The sequence below is a fragment of the Nicotiana tabacum genome, chromosome 19 (genome assembly GCF_000715075.1).
Source record: "Nicotiana tabacum cultivar K326 chromosome 19, ASM71507v2, whole genome shotgun sequence".
In the NCBI taxonomy this organism is placed as follows: Eukaryota; Viridiplantae; Streptophyta; class Magnoliopsida; order Solanales; family Solanaceae; genus Nicotiana; species Nicotiana tabacum.
The window spans coordinates 144911934-144927513 of record NC_134098.1 but is presented as its reverse complement, the minus strand read 5'-3'; the positions used below and the strand labels follow the sequence as shown (position 1 = coordinate 144927513).

General features: G+C 32.6%; 1 protein-coding gene across 1 annotated transcript; it reads left to right on the top strand.

The window, feature by feature from the left end:
- Positions 1-4855: 4855 nt before the first annotated feature.
- Positions 4856-6001, top strand: LOC107831016 (uncharacterized). Its single transcript, XM_016658728.2, has 2 exons — positions 4856-5553; positions 5653-6001. The coding sequence occupies exons 1-2, from the start codon at positions 4856-4858 to the stop codon at positions 5999-6001; spliced, it is 1047 nt and encodes a 348-aa protein (XP_016514214.2).
- Positions 6002-15580: the final 9579 nt, after the last annotated feature.

The window sequence follows — 15580 nt, the reverse complement described above, 5'->3', positions numbered from 1 at the left end:
ATCCAAGACATTTTTCATTGTACTTGATCTCATTGTCTGTTTATAATTTACATAGTCTTGACGTAGAAGATCATGAAATGAGCAATTCGTGCTGATAACGTGTTATAAAATAAAAGCAACTTAGTAAAACATGAACAAGACATGTTGTTATGAAATAAAAGCAATTTAGTAAAACATGAACAAGAAATGGAGATAGAGAGAAGGAAGAGATTTTCTTCTTCAATTGTGTGTATTTTCCTATCTATTACAAGGCCTTTATATATGCATGAAAAGTGAAGAAAAATATGTCATTGAATATGTCATTAAGCATAGAAATATGTCATTGAATATGTCATTAAGCATTTGAGAAGATCATAGAGGAAGAGTAGACATCCACCATGATTTGATTTTTCTTATAACAATTATAAGTTACAATAATTAATAATTTTAAAAATATAAAAAATATATGAAAATCTGTAATACACCAAATCAAACAGTCGATAAGAAATAAGCAAATCATAACTAATCCCATCATTACTAATATACCTTATTCAGTATTATTCTTATAAATTCTACCGAACAACTCCTGATGGCTATATGGTCGTTTGGTTGAAAGACAAGTTATGTTGGGATTAGTTATATTGAGATTAATTATGCTGAGATTAGTTATTCTGATAATATTTTTTATTGACTGTTTGGTATATTAATCCTGAGTTTGTCAATTTTACTGCTTTATTTTGGGATAACTTATCTTGGGATTACTATTTCACCCTCTGACAAGGTATAAGTTATCCTGATATTATTTTTAATCTTGAGATAAGTTATTCAAGAATTAGTAATCAAACAAGGAATAAGACACTATTAAATTTTTAATTCCGAAATTATATTTGTTTATCCAAATTACCAAACGAAACCCGAGTATTTTATCCGTTAGTCTCCTTACGGTGTTAGGTAGCAGATTTGGTTTTGGATTTTTTTTTTCTTTTTCACTTCTTTTTCTCTCTTGGAAACTAAAATGCAAAATGACAACTCGATCGATTTTCAATTCTATAAAATCAAAAATTAAACAATCGATTCGAACTTTTTCACCAATTAAGACAGTAACGTTACGTGCTGCGTCGGTTTATTTCTATTTATGCATTAGTATTCAAAGTTTATCTATTGTTGTTTTATTCTTTTGTGTTTTTGTTTTTTAATCCCTAAAGTTGGACACAATTGTGATCGACACGTATTGAGTTGTTAGAATCGGTTATACATTCCAGTAGTTTCAGTTTATATGAATTTATTTTCTTTTTATTCTGTTCTATAAAGAATGAAACTTTTTTAATGAATCTAGAAAATTTAACCTAAACTTATCATTATATTCTTAATAAGAAACTTTTAAAACCATATAAATATTATAACATAAAGAGTGAGTTGCTCTAGTGGTAAGCACCCTTCACTTCCAACCAAGAGGTTGTGAGTTCGAGTCACCCCAAAAGCAAAACAACCTCTTTACCTCTAATTGGAAATATTATAATTGTTGTATAAATATTATAATATGTTTAAGACCATAAGTTTCAAAAAATTATATCACACAAATGTTATACTTATTTAGGACAACATATTTTAAAAGTCTTTATTTTTTCTTAAACTCTGTGTTCAGTAAAATAAATTTACACAAATTAGAACAATATGGAGTCAGCTTTTTGCCAAGTTATGTTGAATGAAACTTGATTTTTTTTTTCTCTATATTTTCTTTCTTCATTTTAATTCTTGCTTTCCATTTTTATGACAATTCCAACCCGAGAATCGCTTACACTATCTAATGCATACGGTAAAAATAATTTCCTTCCATATACTCTTTTCAAGCATGGGACTACTGTCCATCTCTATAAAGTTATTAATGTGGCTTCCCTTACTTTATTCTTCATGCTAGATTACAAGGCAAAGAGCTGTTTAAATTGTTTGTATAAATATGGGTATTTGGAGCCTGTCACATTTTTATTCTAAATACCAATTAGGAAAGAAACAAAATTTGTTACTAGAATCGCTGGAAAAGCTTATAATTACTCTCCAAAAGCACAAAAGGGGCATGCTTTTAGATCGTGGGAGTATCAAAATTGGAGGAGACTTATATATAAATTCGTAATTTAGACTGTCTTTTTAGTTTTATAATATAAGATCCTTTTAGCTCTATCTATGTGTAAATAACACTGACTCCATCTCTTTTGCTATTCTTTCCCCTTCAGACATTCTTCCAATTGTCAGTAACATTAAATGAATTATTTATAATGCTACAACTGTCACAAATACAATAACGGCAAAACAAACATTAGGAAAAAATATCTTCTTTTAAGTTTACTACTATTCAAACAAAGAAAGAAAGCTAATTCGAAACATCTTCGACTTTTCACATCCTTTCCCTTTCGTTCTGCCAATCAAACATTAGGGAGGAAAAAAAAAAAAGGGCGATTTGGTCCTACCTTGTATTTGTGCCATCTTTTAATCTGTACCTTATTTTTAAAAATTATTGATTTGGTACCCGGTTGACAAAATATCCGTAATAATATGACCATTATACCCCTGACAAAACATATAAAAGATGCATCACACATAAATCATTTTACGATTCTCCTCCATCACTCCATCCCTCCTCAGATCTTCTCTCGCATCTGCCATAATCACGAAACCAGAAAGTTGAACTAGATTCAAATTCCAAATTCCAAATTACAAAATACATTGTAAGTATTGCAAATCATCTTCAGAATTCAAATTAGTTTTTGAAACTGATTGATCTTCATGAATTCATCATGCTTTTTAAGTTTTAATTCAATCAACCCATATATTTTAATCACACTTGCATGGAGTTATAGAATAAATTTATTTCTGGATACTATTAAATGCATGACACATAGGCAAAACATGCTAAAGTTTTTGGTTTGTTTGCTAGAACATTATACTAAACAAGCTGAGTTTTTACATAATTTGCTAAACCTTCACACCAAAACGCCGAAATCTTTGTCTTGCAGTATAAAAAAGCTGAATTTTTTTAGTTCATTTGCTAATACTTCAGCACTAAAATATGCTGAAATTTTGTCCTGGATTTAATAGTTTTGTCATGAGCTTTTTTCGAAACTTCAGCAGAAGATGCTGAAGTTGTTTAGTTCATTTGTAAAAACTTCAGGACAAACCTGCTGAAATTTTTCTCCTGCACTATGTAATTTTCTAGTGAATTTAACTAGTTGAGTTTTTACATAATTTGCTAAACCTTCACACCAAAACGGTGAGGTCTTTGTCTTGCAGTATAAACAAGCTGAAATTTTTTAGTTCATTTGCTAATACTTCAGCATTCAATATGCTGAAATTTTGTCCTGGATTCAATAGTTTTGTCATGAGCTTTTATCGAAATTTCAGCAGACGATGCTGAAGTTGTTTAGTTTATTTGTAAAAACTTCAGGACAAACCTGCTGAAGTTTTCTTCCCGCTATGTAATTTCCTAGTGAATTTAACTAGTTGAGTTTTTACATAATTTGCTAAACCTTCACACCAAAACGCTGAAGTCTTTGTCTTGTAGTATAAACAAGCTGAAATTTTTTAGTTCATTTGCTAATATTTCAGCATTTAATATGCTGAAGTTTTGTCCTGGATTCAATAGTTTTGTCATGAGCTTTTTCCGAAACTTCAGCAGACGATGCTGAAGTTGTTTAGTTCATTTGTAAAAATTTCAGGACAAACCTGCTAAAATTTTCCTCCTGCACTATGTAATTTTCTAGTGAATTTAACTAGCTGAGTTTTTATATAATTTGCTAAACCTTCACACTAAAACGCTGAAGTCTTTGTCTTGCAGTATAAACAAGCTATAGATTTTTAGTTCATTTGCTAATACTTCAGCATTCAATATGCTGAAGTTTTGTCCTGGATTCAATAATTTTGTCATGAGCTTTTTTCAAAAACTTCAGTAGAAGATGCTGAAGTTGTTTAGTTCATTTGTAAAAACTTCCGGACGAAACTGCTAAAATTTTTCTCCTGCACTATGTAATTTTTTCCTGCATGCTAAAGTTAAATCTCGTTCATGCTTAAGTTTTGTCCAGCATTAAACAACTTTTTTATGAGCTTTTTTTTCGAAAATTTCAGAATAAACAAGCTGAAGTATTCTAGTACATTTGCTAAAATTTCAGCTTAAACGTGCTTAAGTTTTTCTCCTGCAATATGTAATTTTTTAATGAATATTTTATGAACTTCGCACTTAAATTCTTTTGTTCAGTTTCCTAATACTTGACAATAAATATATTTCTGCAGGATGAGTTCGATTTACCTTGTTATTACTTTCAATGGGAGGTGGACTTTTGATTTCAAATACTTGGATCATGATACAAAACTTGTTCTGCTTAATAAAACTTTCCAAAAGAAAATTAGTGAAGTTACAGATATTGATTCAACCAAATATTCACTAAAGATATGATTTGATATCAAACTAAATACAAGCAAATGGATGCTAGTAATTTCAGATGAAGAACTCAGAACTTGTATACATTTGCTAACAATTAATTCAGCCTACAAGAATTGCCATTTTGTCGTCGAAAAAATATAACTCATTTCTGACAGTATAGCTGCTTCAGAATCTGCAACATTCAAACCCTCTCTTGCATATACAATAAATTCAGAATAATTTGCTGATTATCAACATGAACTAGAACAACCAATAATGGAAGTAGACAACGAGCAACAACCTTCTAACATTACAACTACTTCAGAATATGGAATGTTGCAATAATTACATGCTGCTACAATAAATTCATACCAGTTTGTTGACGACCAAGAAGAAGAAGGACAACTAATAATGCAAATAGACAACCAACACACGATCCAACAAAGTTTTTTGTTACCTTTTGCAATGACAAGCAATAATGAAGATGAAGAAAACAGGGAATTTATACCGATAACATCAGATACAATTGAAAAAATTGCTGAAACTTCTACTGCTTCTAAGAAATCAAGAAAAAGAGTGAGGAGAAAGATGAAAGAATCTCCACCATGTAAAATACTTAGGCACGATGCATTGCCTGAGAAAGTAAGAGTAGGATCAGTTTTTGACAACAAGAATAACATGACTAAATTTTTCTGCAGCTTGGAGATAAACCAAAAAGTTGAATTCACTGCTGTTAGATCATGTTCAAAGAGATACGAGCTGAAATGCATCGTGGAGAAATATGGTTGGAATGTACGTGCTACCAGAATAAAAAATTCTTCACTTTTTAGGGTGATAAAATATTATAACAACCATGAATGCTCGGTTGATGCAAGAAAATCAGATCAGAAGCATGCTACATCAAATTTTATAAGTGAACAAATTTTAGAACATGTTCGAGATAAAAAGATTGAGGTTACACCAGCCTTTGTAGAAAGTGAAATGAAAAAGAAATTTGGAATTGACATTGGATATCACAAGGCATGGCGCGCTATTCAAAAAGCTATTGCTTCCATAAGGGGAACACCAGAAGAGAACTACCAGATTCTTTCTTCATACCTACACATGATGGTGCATAGAAACCCAGGGACGTACACTAGCATAAAAAGAGATGAGAAGAATCGGTAAACAAAACAATACTAACCATCAGCCTGAAGTTTCAAATGTTCCTATATGAAAAACTTCACACCTTATGATTTATTTTTTTGTGTTTCACTGTACAGATTTGCTTACATGTTCTTTGCTCATGCGGCATCAATAGCTGGTTGGTGCTACTGTAGACCCGTGATTGCAGTAGATGTAATATTTTTAAAATCAACATATCATGGCGTTCTATTTATTACTGTATCAAAGGATGCAAACAATCAAATCTTTTCTCTATCTTTTGGTATAGTAGATTCAGAAAACAATGATGCATACATTTGGTTCTTCGGGGAAATGAGAAAAGCAATTCAAGTTCGTCGTGAACTGGTTTTCTTATCATATAAAAACCAATCGATCGCAAATGGGATTAGAAAATTTTATCCTAAGCTCACCATGGTATCTGCCTCTATCACTTTGAGAAAAATTTAAAGCAAAGACATGCAAAAGCCACGGTAATAAATCTTTTTCAAAGCACTGCAAGGTCATACAAATGTGAAGATTTTAATCAGTTATTATCCGAAATCAAAAGTGTTGACAAGAAAACATACAATTACATAATAAAAGATCCGCCAGAGAGATGGGCTCGATTGTGGTTCCCACGACGACGTTATGATATGCTGACAATAAACATGGTAGAATCAATGATTTTCGTGTTACTAAAAGCGAGAGAGATGCCTATTTTAAGAATGTTAGATTTTATCCAAAAAAAAGTTGGGAGAGTGGTTTTACGAACGGAGAAAAAAAGCACATAAAACTTTTCACAAAGTATCAATACGGGCAGAAGAAGGGATGAACAAGAAGATGGACTTGGCTTGCAAAATGTTTGTGAGTATATTTATGTAACAACCCGGCCGATCATTTTGAATATTATAACCCCGGATGAACAAGAAGATGGACTTGGCTTGCAAAATGTCTTGCAATTGATTTATGACTTATCAGGTTAGTTGGTTTGGGTCCAGAAAGAACTCGGAATAAAACAAGACACTTAGTCTCATAATTGAAAAATTAAGTTAGAAAAGTAGACTGGATATGGACCTATGTGTAAACGACCTCGAATTTAAATTTTGATGATTCCAATAGCTCCGTATGGTAATTTTGGGCTTATAAGTGTGTCCGGAATATTATTTGAAGGTCCATAGTGGAATTAGGCTTGAAATACCGAACGTTAAATTTTTAGGAAGTTTGACCGGGGGGTTGACTTTTTGATATCGGGTTCGAAATCCGATTCTGAAAACTGGAATACCTCTGTTATGTCATTTATGACTTGTGTGCAAAATTTAAGGTCAATCAGACGTGATTTGGTAGGTTCCGAAGTCGTTTGTAAAAATTAGAAATTCAAAGTTCATTAGGCTTGAATCTATGTGTGATTCATGTTTTAGTATTGTTGGATGCGATTTGAAGGCTCAACTAAGATCGTATGATGTTTTAGGACTTGTTGGTATATTTGGTTGAAGTCCCGGGGGCCTCGGATGAGTTTCGGATGGTTAACGGATCAAATTCGGACTTAGAAGAAATAGTTGAAGTTTCTGCCCTGTGCTGCAATCGCACCTGCGGAAATTCCATCGCAGGTGCGAGCTCGCAGAAGCGAGCCTGGAAAGCGCAGATGCGCAAATGGACTGTGGGGTAGTGGTCGCAGGTGCAAGGGAAATTCCGCACCTGCGTGAACGCAGATGCGGATGCACGCGCGCAGAAGCGGCTTGCGTAGGAGCGCAAATAGGCACGCAAATGCGGTCAAAAGTGCATATGCAGGACTTTTTCTGCACATGCAGTTGGCGCAGAAGAGGCCAAGTTGCCGCAGGTGCTAAAACCTCTAGGCAGTACAAAAACAGAGGGGTTCCGAGATTTTGCCCTTTTCGGGCATTTCAAGCTTAGGTTGGGCGATTTTGAGCAAGGTTTTCACGGGAAAACTTGAAGTAAGTTCCTTGTGATCATTTCTACTCTATAATATTGAATTATCATCGAATAATCCGACTAGATTACATATTTCTGAGGTGTAAATTGGGGGTTTTGAACTTAGGGATTTGAAATAAGATTTGATGATTTGGAGGTCGAGTTGATGTCGGATTTTGGTAAAATTAGTATGATTAGACTCGTGATGGAATGAGCTTTCGGATTTTGTAACTTTTGTCGGGTTCCGAGACGTGGGTCCCACAGGTGATTTTTTAGCTAATTTTCGGATTTTTATGGAAAATTATTATTTTCTTATGGAATTAATTCCAATGAATTTTATTGACTGAAACAAATTATTTATGACTAGATTCGAGGCATTTGGAGACCAATTCATGAGGAAAGGACATTGCATAATAAAAATTTCACAACTTGAAGTAAGTTACAGTTTTAAATCTGGTCCTGAGGGTATTAAACCCCAGATTTTGGTATCATGTGATTATTTTGGAGGTGATGCATATACTAGGTGACGGGCGTGTGGGCGTGCACCGAGGGGATTATGACTTGGTCCGTCCCGAAAAACTGTAAAGTTGAATAATTTGTTGTTAGCTATATGCTCTCTATGTGTTGATAAAAATTGACTATAAATCATGTTAGAAATCATGTTTAGGCTATGTGATAGTACTTTTGAGACCCACAGAGGTCGTGTACTTCTTGAATTGCCTGCTAAATGCTATATGTACTCAGTATCAGTTTTTACTTGCATATTTTATCTCAGTCTCTGTTATTATTATTAATACATCATATCATTGTTGTTTGGGCTGATTTCATGATTATTGAGAGCCCGAGAGACTGGAGAGATTTATGACTGAGTGAGGTCGAGGGCCTGATTGTGAGATATTGATACTATAGCACATGAGTTGTCCGTGCAGTACGTGAGTTGGCCGTGCAGATCCTTATATTATACTATAGCACGCGAGTTGGCCGTGCATATCCTTATATTATACTATAGCACGTGAGTTGGCCGTGCAAATCCTTATATTATACTATAGTACGTGAGTTGGCCGTGCAACACGTGAGTTGTCCATGCAGATTATAGCGCTTGGGCTGTAGAAGCCCCTCCGGAGTCTGTACACCCCCAGTGAGCGCGGGTACCCATTGAGAGAGTGATGAGGGTTGGGAGCCCAGTGAGTGATTGTTGTCCTAAGAGGTTGTACTTGATTTCCATTTATTGTTGCACTTAGTTGCTATCTGTCATTGTTGGAAAATATCTGAAAGATTGTTGATATACGGATTACATGAACATGAACTGTATAAATATTGATTTGACATTAATCTGCCAGATTTGATAGCATGTCTATTCTTGGCTGGAATTACTCGAAATGAACCATAACTGTGTAGCTCGTTACTATCTTCAGTTCCTTATTTATTATTGTTACTTGCTGAGTTAGTTGTATTCATACTACACCATGCACTTCGTGTGCAGATCCAGGTATTTTCGGACATAGCGGGTGTTGATCCTTTCGCGCGATTGATTTTCAGGAGATTTTGAGGTAGCTGCCGTGTTCCTCAGACCTTGTCTCTCCCTCTCTATCTCTTTGTTTACCGTATTTGGTCTCAAACTATTATAGACCATATTTTCTAGACTTTGTATTCATATTAGATGCTCATGTACTCAGTGACACCAGATTTTGGAGAGTGTTTGTATTGTATTTAAATATTATATTTTTAACCTTAAAGAGAAGTTTTGGTTTATTGAGATTATCGGCTTGCCTAATATCGACATAGGCGCCATCAGGACAGGTTAGGATTTTGGGTCGTGACAATTTATTAACTTCAGAATTTACTTCAACGTGTTTTCTCTGAAGTAATTAACTAATCCATAATCACTTCAGCCTTTTATATCTGCTGCAGTGATTTACTGGTTACATATAAAAAACTTCATACTTTTTCTTTTTGAAGCAATAATACACTAATATAGTTTTTTTTACTTTTTTATTCCTTCTTAGATGTTCAACCTTGATTCAATATTGTTTAGAATAAATAGTGAATGAATAGAATTCATTGTGGACTTAAAGAAGAGAACTTGTGACTTCTTGGAATTTCAACTTGATGAATTGCCATGTCCATACGCAATTGCTGCTATTAATACTCTTTTATATATTGCTTGAAGTACAAACCACTTATCTTTGTTGCGCGACTTACAGGTTTGGTTGCATTTTAAAAAAGTATGCAATGACTTCAGCGAGAAAAAAATTATAAGTGAAATATATATCTTTAACACACACACAAAAAAAAAACATATGTATAACAAAACTTCAGCATATTTAGACTGAAGTTTTAGAAAATGAACTAAATAACTTCAGCATATTCTCTCTGAAATTTGGAAAAAATCATTACAAAAATTGCAGGCTGTTGGACAAAACTTAAGCATGTTTTTTGTGAAGTTTTATGAAATGAACAAAAATATTTCTGCATATATAAGTCTGCCTCTTAAAAGATTGCTTATTAACGGAAAAATGTATGCAAAAAAAAACTACAGCCTATAAAGTGTGACTATCAAAAGCTATAAACTTTGGATAAAAAAGGTTCAAGTTTCTAACTTATATTTGCTAACTTTAGCTTATAAGTCATGAAGTTTTATATTGACATACTATGTTATTACATTAAAATCATAATGTAGCCTTCAAAATTTTAAAAATATAAACAAAAAAACGTAACAAGATTTTCATTATTATAACAACATAAACATTAACAAAACACGACCATCATCAAAATATTGACAAAACAAAAATAAGAGCCATAAAAAATATTAACAAAAAACACAGACGAAAAACATAAAAAAAGGATTACAAAAATTAAGCACCATCACCATCATCAGAACAATAATCTTTAATTTCTCGATATATCTCATCATCATCCGAATCAGAGATAACTATAGGATACTCGGGCAAAAGACCACAAAGTCCAATGAGATCACACTTCAACTTATTGAATTCATCACGCAACTGACTTTGTTCAATTAATACTCTGTCCATAAGATAAGGAAGACTCTTCAAGTTGTTTTGCAGCTTGGCATAGTCGTTCCAGATAGGAAACTTAAAACAATCAAACTGCTGGACAAGCTTGTCAAACGAGGTTGAATAACCTTCACAACTGTGTTCTAGGTTCAGCCTGTTCTGGAATGATTCATCGGCAAAAACCTGTGGTCTGATTCTTTCCCAATCAAACTTTATTTTATCTCACGTCTGCATAAGATTAGCCATTGGTACGTTAATATTCCAATTAGATTTTGAACTCTCCCACTTCTGCATAAGTTCATCCATTATAACCTTCCTACTTCCGTTAACACCAGACATTATTTCTTTTAAAAAGCTAAAAGACTAAGGATGAATATAAATTTAAAGAAATATGATAGAAGTCTATGGATGACTATGAAGTTTTCAAGTGAAGAGATTGTTAATATAGCCAAAGAGTGCACCTAATCAATTTAATATCTATAAATGCAAAGGTAACTTTTCAGGTCTATTTAATGTTTTACGTTCAGAGAAATTAAATGTAACAAGATAAGTAGGTAGTAAAGAAAACAAGTAGGCGGTAAATGAAAAAAAAAATGTAGCTCCAGCCTAATAATTCCACAGTTTTTCTATAGTAAAAAAATAACTTCAGCCTAAAAAGTTTTTATTTATTATTTATAAATTCAAAATTAACTTCTCAGTTCATTTACTATATGGTCAGACAAATTTAAATGCAAAAAAGATAAGTATCTAGTAAATGCAAAATAGATGAAGTAGGTAATAAAAGACAAAAAGTAGCTAGTAAATGCAAAAAAGATAAGTATCAAGTTATAAAAAATACCAAAACATGCTGAAGTTTTGAGGGTTAGCAATGAGTTTCCCATAAAAACTTCAGTCTACAAATGTTGGAGTTATTTAGTTCATGTGCTAAAACTTTAGACTGAACATGCTGAAGTTAAAACTTCATGCTAATATGCTAATCTTTATTTCATGTGCTAATATGCTGAAGTTATTTAGTTCATGTGCTAAAACCTCAGTCTACAGATGCTGAAGTTATTTAGTTCATCTGCTAAAATTTCAGACTGAACATGCTGAAGTTTTTTTGTTCATTTTCTAACACTTCACACTAAACATGAAGAAGTTAAAACTTCATGTTAATATGATAATATTTAGTTCATGTGCTAATATGCTGAAGTTATTTAGTTCATCTGCTAAAATTTCATTCTACAGATGCTGAAGTTATTTAGTTCATGTGCTAAAACTTCAGACTAAACATGCTCAGTTCTTTTGTTCATTTCCTAATACTTCACACTAAACATGCAGAACTTAAAACTTCATGCTAATATCCTAATATGCTAAATATGCTAATGAACTTTTTGTCCTACAGTCGACACTTTTTATCCAAAACTTCAGCCTAAACAAGAAGTTATTGAGTTCATGCTGAAGTTTAGTGTGTTGAATTTTCACAAAAATATACTTAAGTTCATGATAAAAGAGACAAAAGTATTTGATACAATCCAAGACAACTAAAAGACTAATTAACGCGAATAGAACAAAAATTTAAATACAGACATCACATAATTCACAAAAATTAATGTATATTCACAAATCCTATTTTGTTTTCACTTACATCCTTGTAAAAAAAGAAAAAAAATTATTTTTCATTTACAAGTTATTCTCTATCGAAAAAATTCACATAGAGTGTCTTCATATTCTCCATAGTTATGTCCTAGTTGCTCTTCTGGAGTTTCATAATCGCTATCTTGTTTCCACTTTCCATGAGCCCAAAGATTTGCAGCCAATTCTCTCCTGAATATCAACGCATAACTTTGATTGAATTTGAACACATCTTCTTGCTTCAACCGCATATCAAGGAACTTAAGAGCAAATATATCACAATCAACACTTTAAAAAGAACATGAAAAAGAATTGAAGAATAGTTAACACAAGAAGAAAAAATAATAAACATAAGATGCATGATAAACATATGCCAAACACATACTTATTATCTTGTAAGAGTGTGTTTATCCACTTAATTATAATTTTTTCCACATGATTTTTCCCATAAATTTTATTATGTGTGCCATAATCCAAGCATTTGAGACAGTGTGGGATCAACTGGGCATAATTTTGGATATGTTCAACTGCACACTCATATGGTGTATTGCTCATGGAATAATACACATATATAGTTTTATCTTTAAAGTGCAAAATTTCAAAAAAGGTAATGCGTAGATATCTGGTCCGACCTTGGCTTAAGTCGAAATGGAAAGAATACTTTTTCGGCAGAATACCACATGAAAGGTTAATGCCTCTTACGTAGTTGGCCATCTTTTCACCAGTTGATTCTTCAATAAGCCAAGTAAACTTGGTAAGATCCTCAATCTCCACTTCTTCTTCTTTATAATCCTCACATTCCTGTTTTTTGGCAGTCCTCTTTCTCTTTGATTTGCTCTTTTTCCCTTCCATTTTTTTCCTCCTCCATTCTCTTTTCTTTTCTTATTCTAATTTTCTCCTTCTGTTTATCTGAAGGATGAACACTGCCAACTTAGTCATATACTGATCAAAAATTAAAGTTGTTACTGCACATCTTGATTTTGGATAACTTGGAAAGTGATAGCAATATTTTTTGCGCAAGAAATATACACCCACTTCAATATGCTGCAAATGAACAATAACAAAAGAAAATATGTGAAATAAAAAACTTCAGCATGCATAAGTATGAAGTTTAGAAAAAACGCATTACAAAACTACAAACTGCATGACAAAAACTTAAGCATATTCAGTATAAAGTGTAAGGACATAACCTAAAAAACTTCAGCATGTTTGATTTAAAGTTTAGAAAAAAAAAATTAGAGACTGCATGTGAAACATTTCAGCAAGTTTAGTCTGAAGTTTTAGCAAATAAGCTAAACAACTTTAGCAGTTTTACCATGCATAAAACTGAAGTTTACCAAATTATAGTAAAAAAAATTTAAAACAAAAATAAGCTGAAGTTTTAGGAAATATAGTTGAAAACCAATTCAAAAAATAAACTTAATAACTTACTTCATCCGAAAGATCAGAGGTAGGATCCACAAGCTCAGTAAAAAATAACTTTGAAATATCAATTCCAGCTAATCTGAATGGCTTGGAATTATATTCACTAGCATCTGTCTTCAACCAGTCTGTAAATTCTTGCATCAATGCACTGTCTTGATTAACATAATGGAAGGGACACCTTCGTGTAGGTGTGATGGCGTTGTAACGACCCAAAATCCAAAAGGTCGTGATGGGGTCGGACACCAATGTCAGGCAAGCCAACCATAATCAATTAACTTAATTACCCATTTTAGTATTTTTGAAATAAATTTTTTTTTAATAAAATTGTAGAGATAAAAACTCATAGAGTAAATGATAAATATTTTTGCATCTAAATTTCTAAACAATTCACAACCATTCCCAAAATCCGGTGTCGCAAGTGCATGAGCATTTACTAGGGAATTAAAATAAAATACAGCATCTATCCAGAATACAAATTAGACAGGAAAATATAATAACTCTAAAGAAGATTCTGTTAGCTGCGGATCGTAATATAGAATGCAGCTCACATATGTCCCCACAATTTTTATAACACCTCTGCGCCCACAAGGCCGCTATACATATATGTACCTGCACAATAAAATGTGCAGCAAGTGCAGTATGAGTACGAAAACAACGTGTACCCAGTAAGTATCAAGCCTAATCTCGAAGAGGTAGAGACGAGATGGCCGACTATGACACTCACTATGGGTCAATAATATTAAATAATCATGAAAATAGAAGTATTTATATCAACGATGATTCACATAAATAACAATAATTTATTGAACCAGTAGAAGTAATTAAATTCCTTCAATTCCAATAATTCTCAGTATAATAATTATATTCGTTCAATTCAAATAATTTCTAATCTATTAAGTAAATCCTCCAATTTCAATAAAAATTTCAGTTTATCAAATAGCTTTACAAGCTACAATTTAATTTCAATAAATTTTCAATTTATCAAATAACTTTACAAGTTGTAATGAACTGTCCAAGTATCGTGTAATTATTATTATTATTAAGCATGATTTCTGCCGAGTACGTATGACTCGATCTATAGATGCATCTATCCTACCGAGGTGTTCGGCCCGCTCCACAAGAAAGGAGGACATTTTCTTATGTGCCTCCGGAAGGACAATATGTTTAATATAAGATAAATTTGGGAGGAGAACAATTTCTTTTTAACAATTAATTGATTTAAACCAAAATTAAGCATATGAGATTTTCATCCTTTAATATCTTTATCTAACAATTCACAATATATTCATATAGATATCAATTAATATAAATAAATCAAAGAATACAATCTACACAAGTAAGGCATGTTTTGAGTCCTAAATTACCCGGACTTTAGCATTTAATAGTAGCTACACACGGACTCTCGTCACCTCGTGCGTACGTAGCCTCTGCAATTAGCAACAATTATTTAATTCAATCCCTAATTATTTAATTTTTAATAACCTAGGAGGTAATTTCCCCCTCACAAGATTAGACAAGAGACTTACCTCGTCTTGCTCCAATTTAATCCACTATAAGGCCTTTTCCACGATAATCCAACTCTGCCTGGCTCGAATCTAGCCAAAATAATTTGATACAATCACTAAAAATTATAGGAATTAATTCTATAAGAAAATACTACATTTTTAATAAAAATCCCGAAATTAATAAAAATTCATCCATGGGGCCCATATCTCGGAATCCGGCAAAAGTTATGAAATTCGACAACCCATTCAATTACGAGTCCAACCATACCAGTTTCACTCAAATCCGACTCCGAATCGATATCGAAATCTCAAAAATTCATTTCTATGAGATTTCTAAAATTTTCCAAATTTCAATCTCAAAACACTAATTAAATGGTGAAAACAATGATATATTTGTGTATATAGACCAAATCCGAATTGGAATCACTTACCTCAAATGTCTTTCCTTGAAATATCCGCCAAACGTCGCTTCTGCTCAAGCTCAAGTTTGTCAAAAAAGGCAAATGGGTTGAATGCCTCTGTTTTTATAACTTACAGATCTGCCCAGTTCGATCTTG